Below are 21295 nucleotides of genomic sequence, written 5' to 3' on the forward strand. Positions count from 1 at the left end.
AAAATATTTAATCCAGTAACAGAGGATTGTAATGTGCCCTCTGGCGGCCATATTGGATTTCCCTCATCCCCGACAGCAATATTACAGAGTACCTTTGGTTTCGACAGGAAAATAGTCACAGTTCTACAATGCAACGAACCGTGAATAGAGAGGACTCTATTGGCTTAGTTTTCTTTGATTCATCCTGCAGTTTAGCAGGTTTGAGCTTGTTGTTACAGCTCTGTCTGGTCTAAGTTCAACTCTTAAAAAAACAAAACAAAATCCAGACAACAATCCTCTATTATATCACATACAAAGAAAGTGATTAGGGCTCTAACTAAGGCAGGAGCTCCTGACTTCACAGGGTCCGAAGGTAAACAAGACACCTTTCTAAGAGATAAAAAGATGGACTGTTTTCAAAAATGTGTCCCGTAAACATCTTTATTATTTAATTAAACTATTGTTTTTAGCCTGAATTATTAAAGTTTTCCCTCTTTTATCCGCCAGTGTTGAGACGACATCACCTTTTTTAAAGGTTCACGAGACAAAAAAAATGAAGGTCAGTTACCTGAGTTCCTGACACTTATAGTACTGTATATCAGTCACTGGATAGATTGTGTTTTGTTGAGCAAATCAAAGGGACCAGAGCCTCGACTGTCTCGGAGGCTGTTGTTGAGTCAGAATATGACATAACTGACGGAAATCATCGGTGGAAACCAAGCTAAAGCTCCTCTCTGGAAAATATTATTTGCTCCTCATATATTCGAATTGAGCTGTTCAAACTCAGATGACCCCCACCCCCACCCCCCGTTCCTCCGCTGCTGTACCATGACACGTACCGTGATCTGATAGTGACATTTCAATGAGAAACTCCTGCTGCGGCTGATGTTGAGCAGTCACCTGTCGTCACCAACTTGACAGCAGCAGAGATATTATGACAATGCAGGAAGCAGAGAGAGGGCATGAGACTCGTTATTGTCTTGCCGTTTTTTTTGTTTTTTTTTGCTTTTCTTTCCCACACATCTGTTCATTCTCAACATTCTTCCCAGAAACAAGCCTCGTCCTGTTCCCCCCACATACACACACACACACACACACACACACCCCTCCCTTACAGAGATACTTCAGGTTATTGGAGGCAAAGTAAGGTGAGGTAGCCGTGTGTAGTCAGTGTGTCACCTGCTGCAGATTCAGATCAGTGCACTGCGAGTTCAAAGAAGCAGCAGGGGACACGGTGCACCACCAGAGTGATGTGCTGCTGATGTGCAGACAAGAATAAGACACACTGGAACAATCCAATATCCAATAAATGTACACTTCATACAAAATATTTTAAGCTAAAACACTAAACTAACACATTCCTACACACAAGTGCTCCAGTTGACTACTACATTACACATAAGTGCCTTATCGAAGCACGATACATACACTGAAAACAGAAATTTGACCATTGTAGCGGCTGCTACGTTTAATGAGAAATGAATTTATGACGTTGAGGAATTCAAAATTCCAATAACCTAAAAAACACACGCACAGCAGCAGCTCCTCGACATCCGCCACTACGTTCATGCCATGCATCCGCGGTGCTCCCAGGCTTATGCTACAGTTCAGCTGATTAAAGAGAAAGAGCTAAACTTCATTTTGTTTTGAGGGGAAGATAAATAAATGCAAATATTGTGCATGAAACATACAGTTGAATGGATACTGGACTGTTTCAGTGGGCGTCTCTTTTTCTGCTGGCCCTGTGCAGTACATCACTCTGCTCCTGCTGCTTCTCTAAACTGGCAACGCACCGACGTGAACTTACTGCAGACAACACACCAACTGTGCACGACTACCTCACACAACCTCGCGTCAAATAACCTGAACTATCCCTTTAAAAAGTATGCACGTCGTGCACACACCTGCCCTAAGTGCTTGGCCATGCGCCCTTTACTTTGATAAACAGAATCTCAGGTTGGTGAGGGCCTGGCGTTTGCCCTCAGTCATCGATGCCCTTTAGAAAGACAGGGGTGGTGCAGCTGGGGCAAAAGAGATTCTCACTGTAACATTGATTGGAGGAGAAAAGCCTGGGTCGCAGACATGGGCACAGGTGCATACTTTAGGGCCGGGGCTGTGGTTGGATGTTGGGACATTATTCAGCCAGCTCAGCAGCCCAGAGTCTCTGTCTCTCCTCCAGTTTTGAGGGACCAGTCTGGGAGCAGAGAGACAGACGGGAGGAGGGCGCTTGCTAGCAGGGGCAAGCCAGCTTAGTTAGCTGCCCAGGCCTCGAGGTCAGCCATGTCGTCTTCGTCCTCCTCCTCCTTCTTCTTGGCTAAAAAATAAACAGAGATAAATCATTTAAAAAAAATGTGATTCCTCTTATGGAGCCCAGTGATATATTTCATGTGTGAAATGAGCTGAACTGAAGTGCAGTGTGTTTGAGCTGTGGTACCTGGTCTGGATGGTAGTGATGTCGACGGTACGCTGGGCAGTGGGACGTCTTCTGTTCCTTCGATCTCCAGAAGATTCTTGTCCAGTTCTTCCTGTTCGAGTTCCTCCAGCTCAGCCATCAGCTCATCCTGAATACACACACACACACACACATCAGTGTGACAAATCTGCTTTTAACACACACTATAAATTACGTAAGTGGCATCTGAGACCCCTTTTTAGGAACCTCTACAAAGACAGAAATTTAGCTTGTTAATCACATCCAGTTTGGTCTGTATCACACTTGTTTCGTTACTTTCACGTTACATATTGAGCCTTTTCTTATTTCCCATTCTTCCCCTACGTCCATACTAAGCAGCCATGAGATGACTTTTGACTCCAAAACACGTCAGAAATCACTTTAACATGTATATACAACTTTACATTTGATCTGTTGGTTGTTGTCAGATCAGAGATGGGATGAGGCTGAGAATATCATACATTCAAGTACACCTTGTGCTAAAATCTAAAATATGGCAACTTTCTAACTCTTGATTATGCAAAATCTAGTCAAATGTTGTAGAGCCATCCGACACATATCAAACAATACTTCCTCATGTGATGTGAGTCATATGTTTCTCATTTGTCACAGAGTCCAGATATTCTGGTGTGATTAGTATATGACTTTGACAAAGGTTCTGGGGATCAATATAAAGAGGAGGTCTTCAATAGTGACTTTGGGCTCCAGACTGACCCCTACACCACTGCTGCCACCACTTCTACATAATGTTATTCTGTCACAATGAAGATGACCTTTTTTTTACCTTCAGAATATAAAATGTCAACACTTCATTTTATCCCAGGAGATATGACATCAACTCAATATTCAATTGTGTTATAATTAGTCAATTGCTTTTGAGTTACGGCCAAAAACATGTTTTGTAAACAGTGACCTTTGACCAGCCGATTCTATACAGTCCATACAAACGCTTGCGCCATATTTGAAGAAGTTCCCTGAATAGTGGGTGCAATTGTCACTAAGCACTGAATAAAACAAGAGGAAAGACTGAAGTGAAAGGAAAATTGCCAAACTTCCATCTGAAATTAATTTAGAAAATATATAAATTCTCTTCTATCTTCAGATCTGGATCTTCTTTGCTATCAGGCCTCTCACCTCATCATAGTCTTCTCCAAAGCCCACTGGTCTGGAAATGACATCTGAGATTTCCTGAGCCAACTCCTGCTGTTCGTTGATGTCTGCCATCAAATCGTCTACTTTGTCTATGTCCCTGTGAAACAGAGAGAACAGATTAACAATACAAACATGTCACCATGTATGTCATATCTTTTGGCCTCTGACATCAAGAAAACAAGGGACAACTAGAAAGGTGAAGTGGTAAATGATTCTGACCTAAAAATGGAATTAATGTAAACATTTTTTTAAATTGTATTTTTCTTCATCATATCATACTGCTTACAATCACATCACTCATAATAACCTCAGCACCAACAAAGAGACCCTAACTGGCACATTGTCTCTAAGCGTGTCTTACATGTGTTCATGTGCAGCCTTCATGGCCTTGGCGGCGAAGCCCATATTCTTGAGCACTTCGGTGTTGGTGTTAGCGTTCTCCAGCGCATCTCTCTGGAACTCGATGGTGGACAACGTCCCGTCGATCTGAGCCAGCTGCTTCTCGTAGCGCTTTTTCCTCTTCAGGGCTTGTAGAGCCGCTGGATGGAGGGAGAAAGGACAAGACAACGTTAGTTCAGGAGGAAGCTGCCAGAGGCCTGAAAACGGAGACTAGTCTCACCCAGATCAACATCCATCCAGTGACACTGTGAGTTTTACTACCCCAAACATAAGACTCAACTGTTTTGGTCTCTACAGCTAATTTCCTCATTCATGACTGTTAACAGAACTCGCCTGTTTACATTTTGTTACGACTTTAAGTTATAAGGGACTGGCCTCTTTGGGTGACGAGTTTGCCACAAATCAACATGCATCAAAGTTCCAGCTTCACACACTCTCTCTACCTTTATTTCTGGATTATCCAGGATTCAGGTAGCGCCAGGGTGTCAACAGTGAAGCAGCTCACTCTGAGCTTCAAAACTGCTCTTTGCAAACCTGTGGTTGTTATCACACAGGTCACATCGATCTTTAGTTGTCACTAAGCATCAGCTGTGTATGGAATGACCCCGCCTCCCCCATCACTCCTGCCATCTGTAATAAGGCTTCAGAGCATCTAGAGCTACTAAATTGTGCAATAATGGGGTTTTTTCAGCGAACCATCAAAACAAAAAAAAATTCTTTAAGATGGCCGTTCATTATTATGTTGCTTCCACCACTGGTACTGGTGAACTGAGAGCAGGAAGTCTCCCTTCTCGCCCGTTGGCACTACAAAGTAGCCCAGGAGTTTTATACTGAAAGGGCCAAGCACCAGTTCCTAAGGTCTCAGGTTTTTATACTCCAGATATGTGAGGAATTGCAGCAAAAGATTTAAGTTTTAAATCAAGAATGCAGTATGGAGATGGCCTGACAGTGATACTGGGCCTCAGAGACCAGAAAATGAAGCCTTCCTCAGTGGACTTAATCTGATAAAATCCTGTCTGAGCCAAATCTGTCCGCAGACTAAACACGATTCAGGCTGCCACTTTGGTGTTCATCTCTTATTTTCCATGCAAGGCTCACATTGATCTGGTCCTGGTGAGCTGAGACTAGTGAGATATTTGCAAATGAAGACAAGCGCTGTGATCGGCAGAGAGGTTGAAAATGTGTAATGTGTCTTTAGCTTATGTGCCAAAATGTCATTAATTTAAATTGGCACAAGAACAGACCCTCGCTTGTCTGAGAATCAATTACCTGTGGTTCATACTTTTATAAAGTGTGTGAGACTGATATAACATATGACAGTGCAGCTGTAATTATCCTTGAGCAGTCACACCTATAGATGACGGGTGGGGTTAGGGTTGCGTGTCAAAATGCATGCTTGGTGCAGCCCTAGTTCCAGTCAAAGTCAAAGTTACAGGACGACAAAGCTGGATGAGGCTCAGTCTCCTTAGGATCAGAATGAAGAGGATCTGCTTCTTCTATGTCACTTCTTGCTCACTGTCGCCCTCTGCTGCAGCAGCTGGTAACAGGATTTCTGAGCCACAGTAATCAGTGACTGAATTCAGACATGTAAATCAGAAAATGTAAGAAGAAATTGTTCACTTTCTGACACCCACAGCATTTCTTGTTTGAATATAGGCTATTCAGTTTGTGCCATGCCATCCAACTGTGTTTTCAAGAACCTGTAGTTCACTTTTTTGTGTGGAAACTACTGACTTTTGCTCTAATACAATTCTTTAAGGGTACTCTTTAGTGGAGTTAATTTCCCTTATTTTGAAATAAAAGAAATGAGTCAGTTGAAATAAATCAGTCATGTCTGAACCTGTCAGTGTCCTAAGGAGGACACAACAGATAATTCTTCATCAAAGGCACCACAACCTTTTCTTGACTCAATGTTTGAGGGTTAAAAGAAAAAAAGATTTTACTTGTTGTCCTACTTTTTACCATGACCAAACTTCAGATAAACTTTACAACAGATAGTAACAACCTGACGTCAGATAATCCAGAGTATCACTGTAAACTAACCTCAGTTCAGACTTGAACCCCCTGATGACGTTTTACCTCCTTTGGACAAGGTTGTGGTCACCGATTGGTCTCTAAAACGACCTTCTCTCTCTCTCTCACACACACACACACCTTTATCAATCAGTGGGTGGTCTGGTCCACCAGGAGCCAGACAGCAGCTGACAGTTCCAGTTTCATCTGATTACAACCGGCCTGGCTCTATTCCTAGACTGATAACATCGTTACCCAACATCACACAAATCATTATCACATTATTTGGATTGCAGAGCTGCATTCAGACCCCTGCCCTCTGCAATCCCATCCTTTCATTCTTACAATATATATACACCGTAGTGAACCGAGTGTAATGCTGCCCTGCTCTCATCGAGCCAACACTTCACAACGTCAGAGGTGTCGCCGCCCAGCAGTCAGCTGTCTCTGTGTGGAAAGCTGTGTCAAATTTGAAACAGAGTGCTACACATTAATCCTTTCATCTTGATTATTTCACTATGAGAGTCTTTATGACCTAAAATTGTAATGGAAAATAAAATGAATTGACCAGACCTACCTTTAACTTGAGTAAAAAAAACTAAGCTATTGTTACGCTTCAATTCATCCGTAACTTCAGATTACACTGACTAAGATTTCTCTTTACTGGCCACTGTACAATGATACAGAAGGATAAAGCCATTCACCTGCCAGACAGTGTTTCAGTCTTTAACAGTTATGAGGCCTTTGGAGTCAGTGACATAGATCTGACATGATCACTGTTGACTCTGTGTCAACAGCCACGACTACCAGTAGTGAAATTTAGTTACCGTAGTTAGTTAGTTTCAGTTTATTTTGGGTATGTTAAAAGAAATCACACAGTAATGGACAGACATAACAAATAAATACTTTACAAAGACAACACATGAAAAATGAAAATACCGTAATCGGATTTTTCATATCCAAAAAGGAGTAGGAATAAGTTCAATTTATTTACTCTCACCCCCTATTCATAAATTAACTATCAGGCTTCCTTGTCATTATAATCTATACAATAAATTAATTTATAAGTTAATTTAGCTGGATTTATTCTAATATATTATCACTGGTCTCTATCTCATTTCTAATATATATAAAGACATGTACAAAGATAACACCAACAGAGCAAATAATTCAATAAATAATAAGCACCTTGTGATTGTCAAACACGATAATGAATTATGAGTGTGTATTTCAAAGCTCCGTCTGTCTTTGCTGTTCCTCATTTAAAAGGATTCTCAGCCAATCATCTGTAGAGTCAGTAGACAATCTGCTTCACAAATGCTCAGTGTAGATGCTTGCTCATGTATGTGTGTGTTTTCAGGTGTGCCAGTCTGGACTACAGATTGTTTCCATTTGACGTTGCTTTAAAAGGAAAGCAGAGGGATGTGGACGCAGCCTAAACAGTATCAGGTCAGTGTCGCAGCCTTCAAAGAAAACACTGCGAACCAGATCTTAATCTGCTTAACCTGTGATCAGTCACACAAACCTGCTTCTCTCCGTATTTATTTGTTAGATGGAAGATAAACTCATCTGGTGTCTGAAAAATAAACTGGACGCTTACAAGGTGATTTGGAAACGATATAAGGATTGGCAAGTGAAGGTGCGTATGCCTGACTTTGTTATCTGCTTTATGTTGACTGGTTGTGTCATTGTAGGGGCTTTATGGTGTATGGTAGGTGACATGCTAATGTTATTAGCTGCAGAAATGACAAGTCACTTCACTGCAAGATAAAAAAGGCACATTATGGTGTACTACTTCATAATAATGAACAATAAAATAGAACGTGACAGTAGCACATTATTATTTACATCTCATCATAATATCCGGGAAACAGACAGGTAACTGGCAGACATCTTTGTTTGCACTGGAATAGTGAGACTTCTTCGGAAAAACTTTTAAATCTTTCATTTTGTCCTGTGGGGGACAAAAGATGTTTTCTCCAGATGTTTATCATGATCTGGAAATAGCTTCAGCAGAGCTACGTCGCCTGTTGTTAAACAGGTCAACATGGATTACAACAGATGCTATGAAAACTGTTTATGAAAATCTAAATGCCAAACACGATCCACACAGTGTTGAACGCATGTAGAAGACAGAGGCAGTGTGTCACTGGTTTCAGCAGATGTGCAGTAACGGGCCGCCATGATTAGCCAATTAGCCTATTAGCTATAGTCATTGTCATGGGCCACAGGATCACTGTGGTCCCTGAACACTCATCCTCTTCCAATTATTCTGTTCACAGAGTCGTCGAGCAGCACCAGCTTATCCATCACTGCACAACATGTGTGAAGTGTATTTTTTTTATCTTACAGACGTATGTTAACAGTGATCAGACTGGTTGATTCACTCCTGACCAATCTGACTGCAATAATCAGCGGTGGCCCCTCCCACACCCTGGGGTAACTTTAAAAATAGAAAGTTTGGCAGGTGAAGACAATTTATTAAAGAGGTAGTACCTCCAGAGAGAGTGTGTGTAGCCTACAGCACAGTTGTGTGAGAAGCAGCAGTTTTGGACACAAAAACGATGTGGAATCTAAAATTGTGCATGTTAATTGAATATGTGAGGGCTCTCATTTAATCTCTACACTCTAGCTTCAAATCACCACCTTTGTATCTGTGTGTCACCAATTAGCCTATCTCTGTCTCTCAGAGGAGTTTGGCCCCGGCCTTCAGAGGTTTTACACCTATGGCATGATGTCACAGTTTGTCAAAACAGGTATTATGAAGACATCACCGTGGCTTCCTGGAAACTGTGAGGCAGCTTTGACAACAGCTCTATGAGGAAATAGTTGTCAAAAGAGAAAGCAATGGTCTGTACTGTAGCTATAACCTACACATTAAAAATATTTCTGATATGTGGACTGAATGCTTGTCTTTTCCATGTGTTAGTCAACTGAATATCTTTAGTTTTAGGACTGTTGGTCTGAAGATGTTTTCACTTTCAATAACTTTTAAGCGATGACTGAGCCATATAGAGGGAGCACTCAGTGACATAACCGTCATGTGATCCAGCTGAGTCATTAGGTGCCTTTAAACAACTTAAACAAGTCCGAGGCCACCGTTTTATTATTGACCTACTTAGTGGAGTTAATGTGTTAAACTTACTATAATATAAAAATATGTAGCCTATTGAAAACTTACTTTAAATGTTCTATGATATGTGTGGTTACGTAATGATAACGGATCAACAGAAAACCAACTTTATTAAAACTAACCTAGGGCCTACTTTTCCTAGGGAGTTTTACCTAAAAACACGAGAAATAAACCTGTTGTAACGACGGTAGCTGTCGAAACACACCAGGAAACAACATCTGTACATAAAACCAAATACTTTTTAATTACTTTAATAGGCCTCTAAGAAGAAACCGAGTCTTATCTGAGATGTTTACAACTCTCTTAGTCGTTTCACCTACTTCCCTGACTGATACACTGTCTTTCTGAGTCGTGGAGGCACAGCTCCTCTCTCAACATGTTATTTAAAAATGTCGTCGGACTGGTGGCCAAGTGTCTGACATGTGAAAACTTCCCTGTTCCTGCCGCGGTGACAGCCTGTGGGCTAACTATCACACTCAACTCACTTCAACCTGGACGGGGCTTTTGGTTTTTGGTTTTTCGCCCCTACTACACATGAGCCCGGACAGGACCCCGTGTCCTCACTCACCTCGTTTGTTTTTCGTGCCGTTTTTCTTCGCCGTCATCAGCTCCGTGTCGATCTTCTTTTCTAGAAACTCCTGCTTTTTGGCCAACATCTCCTCGGTCTCTCGGAGTCGCTGGATAGCCTCCTGGGGTGTCGGCGCTTTCCCACCCTTGCCACCGCCGCCGAACAACTTACCAAACACCGACATTTTTCTTTTAGCAAAACAAACGTCAGCGACACCGGCTAAATTGACCTCACACAACCCGCCGGTACTTCGCGATACCGAGCAGATAGTTGTTAACGTGATCTTTTCGAAAAAACTACCGTCGCCCAACCCGGAGATCCGCCGCTGCCTCTGGTGTTGTTGTTTTGTCTCTTCTTCCGCTTTTCCCAGTCCTCGCGTCTTCTCCTCCTCCTCCTTCTCCTTCATATTGGAGGTTGGCCAACCAGCGTGGAGGCGCATTACCGCCGCCTACTGGGCTGAAGTGGCCAATGGTAGCCCACAAATTGGTGTGGAGACAAAACACAGTTTAATAAACTAAAAAGCCCTGATGGTTAGTGACTGAAATGTCAAAATACTTTGGAGTAATAATTGTGGTGGGTTAATAATGCAATGATGAAACAACTACGGTAATATCCATATAATGTCTATTAGCCTATTTAAAATATTTTTCAGGCCCCCTATCAGCCACATGCCATTTGAATCATCCTAACGTTTGACCTGTCATAGAAAAGGTTACTGACCCAATCTGTGACATATTTGTTGTCTTTATGAAAGCCTATGTGTAACTTAATGTGTTTCCTAGGTGTATGACATCACAGCAGAGACACAGAGTGTTTGTTGAAGCAGCATTTTAATCCACAGTGACAGTGAGGTAGTGGTTACTGTAACACGGTCTGGAAAGATTAATTCAGTTACAGCTACCAAGAGGCCAGCCCAGTTCCTTTAGCAAACTACGCCTCCCATAATGCACTATGCCATACTTTTCCAGCTGAAGCTGCGGCTGAGCTGAGCGCCAGCCAATCAGAGCCTGAGTCGTCTTGGGAACTGGAGGGGAGGGGCCAACCTTGAGTAAAGAAACACAGAGACAGACAGTTAGACAGACAGAGAAAAATGTGGATATGAGAGATAGAGGAATAGATCTTACATGAATGTGTTGTTGTGCTGTAGTTGCAGCTGGGGCCAGGCGATGAGGACACTCCGCTGTGACTGCTCTCTTCAACTTCACAGTCTCTCTCTCATACTGAAACACACAACAGCCAAGTCTTCTTACATTGCAGCCAATAGTGTTACACAAATGGATAAAAAAAGAAACATAGAATAATAATGAAATTCACTATTTACAATGACTGAAGAACAATAAAACAGTCAAAAATGTGTAAAACCTCAAATATTTTCTGAAAACGTTCATTATTTCTTCGGGATTATCAAATGTTCTTGTTCGTTTGTCACAGAAAAAGTACGGTTTTTCTTTTTACCTTTACATGTTTGGACAGCTGTTGCCAGGGGCGGAGTGGGGCACCAAAATCTACCGGGAAAATTCTGACCGCACCGGCCCACCATCGGCCCGGCCCAAACCCCCCCCCCCCCACACACACACACACACACACACACACCATTTACATATTTCTGTACCGCTCACCGCTCAAACAGAGCTATGTGTCATTCCGTATGGCAAAATATATGAGTGCCACAAGCAAAAAAAAGAAAAATGTGGGTTAAACAACTTAATTGGGGGTCTGGGGGTCCTCCCCCAGAACTTTTTTTATAATGGCTACACCATTTCCCATATTCTGGTGCATTTTAACACATTGTTACTTTTATCTAGCTAAAAAAAAAGAAAGAAAGAAATTACAGAAATACAGAATGTGAAAGAGCTGCAATTAGTGCCTCCCAAGCAGATTTAGCCTACTTAACACTGCTGACCATAACATTACATCCAGTCATGTTTACTCCTTTATTTCCCCCTCTCAACTACTCTACTCTGCAAATTGATTTTACTAACAACGCGCTGCAAACGCCACGGTTTCGTTTCGGGTCTTGTCCTACTCACCAACATGTTTCGGTGCCCATGGAGAAGACAGAGCAGCTGCTGCTGTGATGTGAGAGGTTCCGGCTCGTAACGGTACCGCGGTCCGCGTACCGACGCGCACTGGCCCACTTACAGTAAAGCACGGACTGTGTTGTCTTGTTAAATTAATATAACTTGTAGATAACGTAACACACGGGCAGGACTGATCAGGTTTGCTGGTTGGCTTCCGTGAGTCGATCTGTTTTTAGCCGTAGCCGCTAGTTTAATGATAACTTTCACAGTGATAGGATTTCCCATTTCCCATGAGGCTTTGCACCATTCTACATTAGTTTAAGAACAGACAAACAAATTAAATTGCTGGTTATTTTACATTTTGTGGTCATGAAAGTTCTGTAACATTGAAGAAAAATAATTAGATAAAGATAGGAGGCTAAACAAAAATCATTTAGTAGGCTGGATTGATGAGAGTCTGATTCACTATCGCAACCATGAGTGAGAGGTAGAGAGACATGAAGGGGTACAAATAATGGGTGGACTTTTATGTAAAAGTAAAGGTAGAGCTTGGAGTTTATCATGTGGGCTTGCAGTAAAAGTTACTTTTAACTCGTGAGCACCACACGGCCACGCAGGGCAGCTTACGGGCCGGCTCACTTGAGTTTATTGGCCGCCGGCCGACCGGGAAATCTCCCGGTCCTCCCGATGGCCACTCCGCCCCTGGCTGTTGCTCGTCTTCGTCAGAAGCATCATATTTTATTTTCATTTAATGTCTTTTTTGCTTTTATTTACCTATTTTATTTGTATGTATTATCCATATCCTTCAACTGTGTATTTTATCTCATAATTTTTTGATTGTTTCCTCCATTTTCACTGTTATAATTATAAGACACATTGATACATTTTTTAAATGGCTAACCAACACTGGCCAATACTAAAGCAAATCTTTCAATAACTCATCCAAATAAGGCATCCAACAGTTCGTCTCACATCCAGAACTCACTCAGAACCAACAAAACACCTCATACATCTCAAAATAAACTCATACCTCCTTGTAGACATCAGCCAGGAAGCCCCACTTGTTTGGCCAGACTTCAGTTGAATTCTTCTCAATTTTTACATGTGCCTTCCTACAGACAGAGAGATACGATTATGGAGGCTAAAGGTCAAAGGGCAAGGTCATGATGACTTCAGAGAACACTTTATAGTCATTACTCAAGATATCAAACAGAAATTAGGACAAAATCAAATGACAAATTCAATGACTTGAACAGAGTCATGGAGGAGGCAGACGACCACTGAGGAGTAACCAGTGACGCTTCTCAATGTGACACACTGGATCTCATTAAAGTAAAACACTCCTCTTGATGTGATGGGATCAGTTTGTTAGTTGTTGTACAGCAGGTTGTTACTAAAAGCAGTGTTTTATCGTAGCCTACTACAACAAGGAGGTTGGTTGGTCTTCACTATCAGGTGAAGATGTTATATGCACTGGTACTGATCTAAAAAGCCCTCATTGTGAAATTGTCATTATGCCTCTCTTGGGCAGACATGTAGGAGGCTGAAGAGCAAATGTAGCCTAGTTTGGTTTATCGGTTATGCATAAGATTTGATATCTTCCCAAAACAGAACAATGGTCATTTTACAGTAACTCATAACATAAAACTGATAGAAGGTTTAATAAATATGTCACATTTGTTATTTAAATTATATTTTATTTATTATATTTTTTGAACAGTCAGTTTATGAATTGTTTTTATTAGGCTAGCCCATGTTTTTTTCGGAACATTACATTACAGTAAATAGGCCCCTTTTGAGAATGAGATTTCAGTTCACCCTAATAAAAAATATGTCACTGATGAATACAATATACATTTACATGAAAATCAAGGAAAAAAGTTGAAGACCAGGAAAACGAAAGGAAAATAACAATCATGATGATGGTGGTAACAACAGTCACATTAATAGTAGCCTAATATTTAATCAACTATTGTACAGAAAGACTCACATATATTGAAACAAGCAATAAATCAGAAGGTATTTTGAATTTGATATGTTATTTTAAACATCGAGTCAGTGTGATGATAAATTGATGTGGATAATGATCGTATCAAAATCAATAGTGATGAAGAGTTACTGACACACAAACAGGAGAAAGTGTAAGTCAGTAGATTTACCAGATTTGATCCTGATGCACAAAGTTGATGGGTTCGTCTTGCTTTGAATCCTCCATCTGTCCCGACTGGGTGTGTATGTGTGTGTGTATGTTTGTGTGTGTGAGTGTGTATGTGTGTGAGTGGCTCCTTTTTCTCCCTCCGGCTAATGTTTCACCTGTGTGTAAGTCACACTGACAGACCTGTATGCTGTCGCCATGGACACAGAGTTCCCTGACACACATATCCCTTCTCTCTCTGTCCTGTGTGTGTCTATGTGTGTAACCATGGTGACGTTGGTAGTAACCACTGGAGGGTCACTGGGAGCTCAGAGAGCTGTGGTGGTAGATCTGGTAAAAACACTTGTTATCAACTGTCAGCATGGTCGCCTACAGAGCTGAAGTTAGATGGTGACCAATGACCACTCTGACGTCCACGGATACTGTCCATGATGAAAACATCTGTACCTTAGCCTTCTTGAACATGATGTGGTGTTGTTGTGTTGTGTTGTGTTGTGTTGTGTTGTGTTGTGTTGTGTTGTGTTGTGTTGTGTTGTGTTGTGTTGAATCGTGTCATGTCGATATGAGTGATGTCAAAATAGCACGATTCAACTTTTTCATCTCCTTTGGGTTCGATTCCCAGGCCCTTGCGCGCCCTGTCCCTGTCAAAGACATGCATAGTAGCCTATAGGTTGACTGGCCATGTTAACTTACCTATTGGGGTTGGACCCCACTCTCATCCTGTGTCAGGTGAGACTGGATCCTGCCCCTGCAACCCTACAAGGATATTGACAATGGATGGATAGATCACCAATAAGTAAAAAAAAAATAAACATTCATTTTTCTATATTTAGTTTAACTGCAGTAGTAGGATACTAAAAATGACAAAGAAAACCCGAACATAGAAACTTCTCCAAATGTCTGACTTATTAAAAACTAAAACCTAAAATCTTACATTGTTTGGAATTTTTACAGCAAATTTAACTCATGTTCACACATAGAGACCCTAAACCCCGGACTGCATTATAGTACACAGACACAAGGTGGCGCTCTCATCAAGGTCATTTTATTAATTGGGTCCAAATGTAATCTACTGCTGCCCTGCCCTGTCCTCAGTGGAGCTCAGTGTTCAACTGCAGCCAAAACATTTATTCACGTAGCCTACATCTGGAATTGAAAACTAAACTAAACATTAGAATAATTGTTCATTATCTGACTAAATTATATTATACTGTAGGACAACAGGAACATTTAATTATTGTCCATCATTTATTAAGATGAAGATAATTCTGTCCCGAGATCATGACTGAATTTCTGCATTGAATTAGAATAAAATAAATCATTTTTTAAAATAAGTAATATTTTAAGTAATTGGTCAGATTATTCACACACTTAAAAAACAGCAAATTGCATTCATTTCAAATGTAATAATCTTTACTTAAAGCAGAAGTGAGTGATCCGGTCGTTTTCGCTAATGCTGCGTTCCAGGCAGGCTTTTGAAATCGTAAATTACAGCTTCAAGTCACAACTTACGACTTTGTAGCGTTCCAGGCAACCCACTCGTGTTTTTCCGACCTGTTTTACCGGTGAAAGTCACTATAACGGCCACTCGTAACTTCCGACCGGTGAACTCGTACCAGATCGAACTGGTACCACTTCACGGTCGGAAAAATACGAGTTTCCTTGAACGCACCATAACAGTCCTCGTCGCTACGTCACCACATTCACGGCGTTCCTTGGCTGCACACACAGCCCTGCATGCCGTTCTCTCTCCTCATTGGATAAAAACTGTAGGATACGATAAATGTTTTCTCTTCGGCTCAGAGCAGAGCAGAGGGACTGAGAGACCCGTGTTTCAGTCCAAACACTCTATGTAAGTGATTGCTGTCGGAAGATATAACTATTTAAGACTTATATTAACACAAATATATCACTCACTTCTGCTTTAAATGTAGATGTGTTGTACAGTAGGCCCACATCCAGTTCTGCAACATAGCTAAATGACTAAACTTAGTTAGATTACAGAAAAAAATGAAAATTGTTGGTGACAGCCCTTTCTGTTTTAGTGATAATGATCTCTCTCTTTTTTTTATATTATTAGTCTAATTAGCCATTAAAAAATCTCAGCCTCGGGTCATTCATTATAATGGCAGCTAGAGAACAGTTTAGTCATGCAGGTGACAACTGCACACATCAGGGTTATAGAGACATGGATGATCTTGGAAACTGAGGCCAGTTGAAAAAAAGAGATTCTTAAGCAACTCTCTCAGTTCAGCAGAGAGTTGATCTTCAGTAGAAACACTTCAGCAGAAACGTATAGGGTGTTTTGTGTAACCAGGGACTTTTGGGTCTCAAAAACAGAATTCAAACAGGTTGTGATGAAACAGGAGAGAAAAGTGGGAACGCAGGTACAAAACACTGTCAAGAGCAGCTCCTGTGATAAATGTCTGATTGTTCTTCCTCTGTCCCTCGATGTGTTTCACCACTTCAAAAGGTTTTATAAACTTCCAGTGGTGGATGTTTTACCTTAATTGTCTGTACTTCACATACATACACACCCTGTTTTATCTGTGTTATCACAGATAGAGCTGGTCAAACTCTCTCTTCCACCGCCAATAACAGGGCAGTCGTATCTTCAGTTATGCTCATACATGTCTAAGGCACTAAACGAACTTTGGTTAAGGTTGGAAAAAAATACATATACAGTATATACACAGTTAGAGTCACTGCAGTTGGAAATTGTTCTGTAGCATGAACCATTTTGGATGAAATCAGTATGTTAAAATCCCATAATGCTCATGTAGCAGCAGATTACTACGATTAAATAATGAGTGTGAAAATATACCTATACAACAACTAATCCTTTTCCTGTTATCTCACTGCTTATGACTGAGCACCAGGATCAAACAGTTAGCAAGCTGTATCACACTATATTCATATTATCACTGCAACCCTGGTTGACTCTTGTGGTTAATGACTGTGGTTGATATGACTCACGGTTGGTCCTGCACCAATCAACAGTCTCTCACTAACAACATTATGTGTGATAAACATGGCAGATTTTTCAGTCTCTAAATCTATGAAACACCAACATGTTCTGTTTTATACTGTATATATTGTAATGTAAAATTATAACAACCCCTAAACCCTGTGTAGATTAGGCTACTTTGTGATATATTGGATTTGCTATTATTAGCATTTCGTTTAAATGAAGCTATAATGATAAAGTGGTGGCTCTTTTTAAATAAGCATGCTTAGCATTGAAAGAAAAGACATGACACAGCCAGTATGTTGCCAGCCTGACCCATTAACTGTATATTTGTGGGCCCAAACCGATTTTTTGTTGTTGTTAATAAAGTTCTGACCTATTCTGGGTTGTTTGAATGACAGAAATCTGTTCAGATGAGATTTAATGAGTACAACACAAAAGCATACAATAGTTTTTATCAGATCCCATTAGCCTACACAGACCCTGCAATCTGCAGAGCCTCAGGAGCTGTTTGTCGACTCTGACTCAAGTTTCTGCTGCTAAGTTTGTTTGTTTTTTTGTCCCAGGGAAGTCAGGTTTGAGCTGCTCAAGCTTTAATGATTCTGAAGAGTTAATGGATGTCTGAACATAATAGATGTGTTGAATAATTTTACCAGCTGCAGTCAACAGGAAGGACTGCAGATCTCCCTGTACCAGGTTACCACCAGACTCTGGCTTATGTTTGACACTGTAATGCAGTGGAAGTTTCCAGTTTACAAGCTTTCTCTCTCTCTAACACACACACACACACACACACACACACATCTCACAAAACAACGTAATCAGTTGTTGTTGGGTAAGTTGTATTGATGAAAGCTGTTCAGTCAGCGCTGTCCTATCAGTGTTTTTGTCCCAGAAAGCTTGTAAATGAACTGACACACATGCACACACAGACACACATACGCACATTCCTACCTTAAACAGTGGACTGTTGGATTATGCTGATAAAGAGTCCACCAGTAGTCATTTTGAGAAACAAACACCACTTTCATTTAAGGTCTTCTTTCATCATATCGGTGCTTGTTTGTCATTTTCTGTTCAACCCTGAACAGGAGGGACGTTCACAGGCCTGCAGTGAATCAGTCTGTGGTGACAGACTGAGACATGAGGAAATACAAAAATAGATCATGAAATAAACCATCTTTTAACATGTACACATTTTACTTTCAGAAATGTTCTGAATACAATCATGTTGTGTTGCTTCCTATTTTCACCAAAGTGGCCAATAACTATTGACCAAAAAGTAGTTTACCTGCTATTGTTGTGACAGGCTGATAGTGTTGTGGATACTGTTGTATTATCAGTGATTTTTTTCTTTCTTTTTTTAACTTTGTTGCACTGTACTGAACTGTAAAGTAAAATTTCAAAGTTGGCATTTAAAAGTTGTTTTGGAAACCATGTACCAGCACTGACATAAATAATGGCAGAAAAATGTTGGCAATCTCTTACGTATGTGTTTATTATGTGTCATTGGGTTTTTAGTGTCACTGTTTTGGAGAAAGGTTAATTAAGATTAGAGTAAGGCTGATATCTAAGGGTACAAATAGGATTTTGACAGATGTTTCTCCATTATAATAAGTGCACCAGACTGTACCTAATAAACTGGGACTCAGTGCAGAGTGTGCGTTCTGTAGAACAGATTTTTGGACAAGTTTGTCCTGCTTTATGTTTGTATCAAGAACAACTGAGTAAAAATAAAGAGACAAAGCTCTCATAGCAACCAGAGTAAGATGCACTGTACGTAACTCTACCTGATAGCCTGCTCTGTGATAGCTGCAGCTTCCTACTTCATATCACAGACACACGGCACACAGAAAGACACCTCTCTGATTGGAAGTGAAACTCATGTATACAGACCTCTGGTAGTGTTTCAGTCCTCTGGGACATGTCCCCAAATGTTGCCTGAAATCCTTTAATTTACAGAAGGTTGGCAGATATTTTCTTTTTAAACTGTTAAATAATAGTTTATTCTTCTTATGTGAATTTTTCTTGCCAAATATAAAAACTGTTTTGTCAAAATGCATTGAAATGCAATAGTGATCTCATGGATCAGGGATAGGGACATTTAGACGATGAATGGATCTTCGTATAAGTGACACATATTTCAACATCTTGATATAGGGACATATATGTCACATATCACATTTCTGCATGGGTTACAAACTAGGTCTAGAAGTTGATTACAAATAATTTACAAAAAATAAAAAAGCTGGATGATCTGGTGGAGCAATCATAGCATTCGGTTGGACCAGATCTGGCCTGCTGGGACAGAAAAGGTGATAAAGTCTGATTAAAGTTTAGCGGCAGGTTAAAGTGTTTATGACTGCTGACTGGCTGTTTATAAAACACTTGAGCAGAGTTCATTGTGCAACCGTGCAAGTGTCATGATCGTGCATGTTTCCTTCCTGTCTGCCTTTCTTTCTTCTGCAGGACTAAATCAAGTCCACAATGCAATAAGTTAACAAAAACAAAAAAGAAAGTATGAGATTTTCAGACTCTCACGTGTGCAACAAAATAAATCAATTGCACTTTTCAGTGTCTGTGCACACTTGAATGTTTGGGCGGGGACTGCTAACTCCATCGGCTGACAAGAAGTTAGCCAAAATGACTGGATCGCTTACTTCTGCTTTAAATTATCACAAAAGGTATAAAACAAATGAAAATTAGATAATGGTTTCCACTTCTGTGAAATATGACAGCCCACACAATCTGTCCCTTTTCTCAGTTTTGTATAAACTGCAGCCACAAACAGTAGATAAGTTCTCAGTAATGTGTAATATCTTTGGCTTTTAGGGAAAGAAGATGCAGTGGAACACAGACATCAGTTTGCTTTAGTATGTATATAATATCTTAATGTTCAAACCATCTTTTTACTTCAAACTCTTAATGGAGTTTCTGACACTGATTGACAGAGACAAGCACTTTACTCTAAGTAGGTTCAGAAAGAAGCTCAAAACAACTCTGTTTTGCATTTAACGAGATACCTGATATCTAAGTGGAAGAGCGTCATTCAGAAGAATTAGGATTTAAGTTTTTTATCTATTTTCTAAGAGTCTTTTCGTTCTCTTAAGCTCATTGCATGAACTCTGTGTGTATGTTGGATAATGTGACGTACAAATATATTTGTCTTTATGGAGAACTAGAGAACAAAACTGATGCAACTGTATCATCACTATTCACACTTTTTAGTTAATGTCACTTATTTTGAAGAGAGATTTACACGCATAGTGCAGCATGGTGGTACTGTGGCACTCATGCCTCTCAGCAAGATGGTTTTGTGTTTGATTCCCAGGACCAGGGATTTCCTGGGTGGAGTTTACATGTTCTCCCTGTGTGGGATCTCTTCAGGTTATCTATCTTCCTTCCACAGTCCAAAGAGACTCCTAAATGTCCCTGTGATGCATAATATGTTTGACATATTCATATAAAATAAAGTATACAAGTTATAAAACCTACCATAAATTGGAACAGTTTCATACATTAATATGTCAAGTCCATACAAATATATGTGTATGCTAATATTGAAATTAAAAGAAAAAGAAAGAGCCTCAAAAAGCTTTAAGACTGCATGTCTGTCTTTGTTCACACATTCCTTTCAGCTGCCACATGCACACGCACGCACGCACGCACGCACGCACACACACACACACACACACACACACACACACACACACAGACGTTCCCCTGGTTGACCTCTACCCCGACACACCAGGGCGAGCCCCTGTCAGTCAGCCAATGAAGAGGAGGGGAGCAGAGGCGCTGCCCACGTCATAGATCAGCCTGACGCTTTCCAATCCTGAACTTACATCATCCAGCCAAGTAGGTCAAAGTTCATCTGCAGCTGCTGCAGGGTACGGAAAGGCACCTGCGAAACACCTGGAGCAAGGAGAGGAAGACAGCTTCTGTTGTCTGAGCTCAGAGACAATGAACAATTAATGCAAAAAAAAACATGTGTTGTAATTTCAGAGGAACAAGTGTAAAAAGTTCTGGTCACATTATGTTGGTGATATGAAAGTTTTTATTTTATCCAAAAGTTGTATGAAAATCTGAAAAGCAGTGAAAAGTAAAAAGCATCACAAACAAGTGAATCCCCCTGAAACTGGTTGTGACACTTGGACTTGTACATGGTGTCCCCCTGTCTGTCTGTCCGCTGCTGTCAGTCTGCCAGGGAGAGAGGGAACCTGTTACATCAAAGTGACGTTACGTTCTCTGATTCTCTGATTAATGATTCACCTCCGGTCTGTAACACTCTGTTTTTCATATCTGCGCAGTACAACAGGTTCATGAAAATGACCCAGAGGACGACCCCCCCCACCCCCACCCTCCGGCCCCTCCTCCTCCTCCTCCTCCTCCACCCCCTCCTCCTCTCCTCCCTCTCTTGTGGGACATCCCTGGGTATAAAAGGGAACAAACTTT

General features: G+C 40.8%; 2 protein-coding genes across 2 annotated transcripts; both read right to left on the reverse strand.

Annotated features, from left to right (window-relative positions):
* Window positions 1–423: 423 nt before the first annotated feature.
* Window positions 424–10039, reverse strand: chmp4ba (charged multivesicular body protein 4Ba). Its single transcript, XM_083972438.1, has 5 exons — window positions 9697–10039; window positions 3945–4122; window positions 3566–3680; window positions 2414–2540; window positions 424–2293 (listed from the first exon to the last, which is right to left on the reverse strand). Exons 1-5 carry the CDS (start codon window positions 9878–9880, stop codon window positions 2229–2231), a joined length of 669 nt encoding a protein of 222 aa, XP_083828564.1. The 5' UTR covers window positions 9881–10039; the 3' UTR covers window positions 424–2228.
* Window positions 10040–10583: 544 nt separating this feature from the next.
* On the reverse strand, window positions 10584–21140 carry LOC310985673 (ciliary microtubule inner protein 1-like; the record flags this gene model as incomplete). The annotated part of the gene is given in 6 exon segments (XM_083971291.1): window positions 10584–10739; window positions 12748–12829; window positions 13877–13941; window positions 20558–20638; window positions 20641–20675; window positions 21113–21140. Coding segments are annotated over 6 exon segments (447 nt in total).
* Between the last annotated feature and the right edge of the window lie 155 nt (window positions 21141–21295).

Source organism: Trachurus trachurus (assembly GCF_905171665.1).
Source record: "Trachurus trachurus genome assembly, chromosome: 5".
NCBI lineage: Eukaryota > Metazoa > Chordata > Actinopteri > Carangiformes > Carangidae > Trachurus > Trachurus trachurus.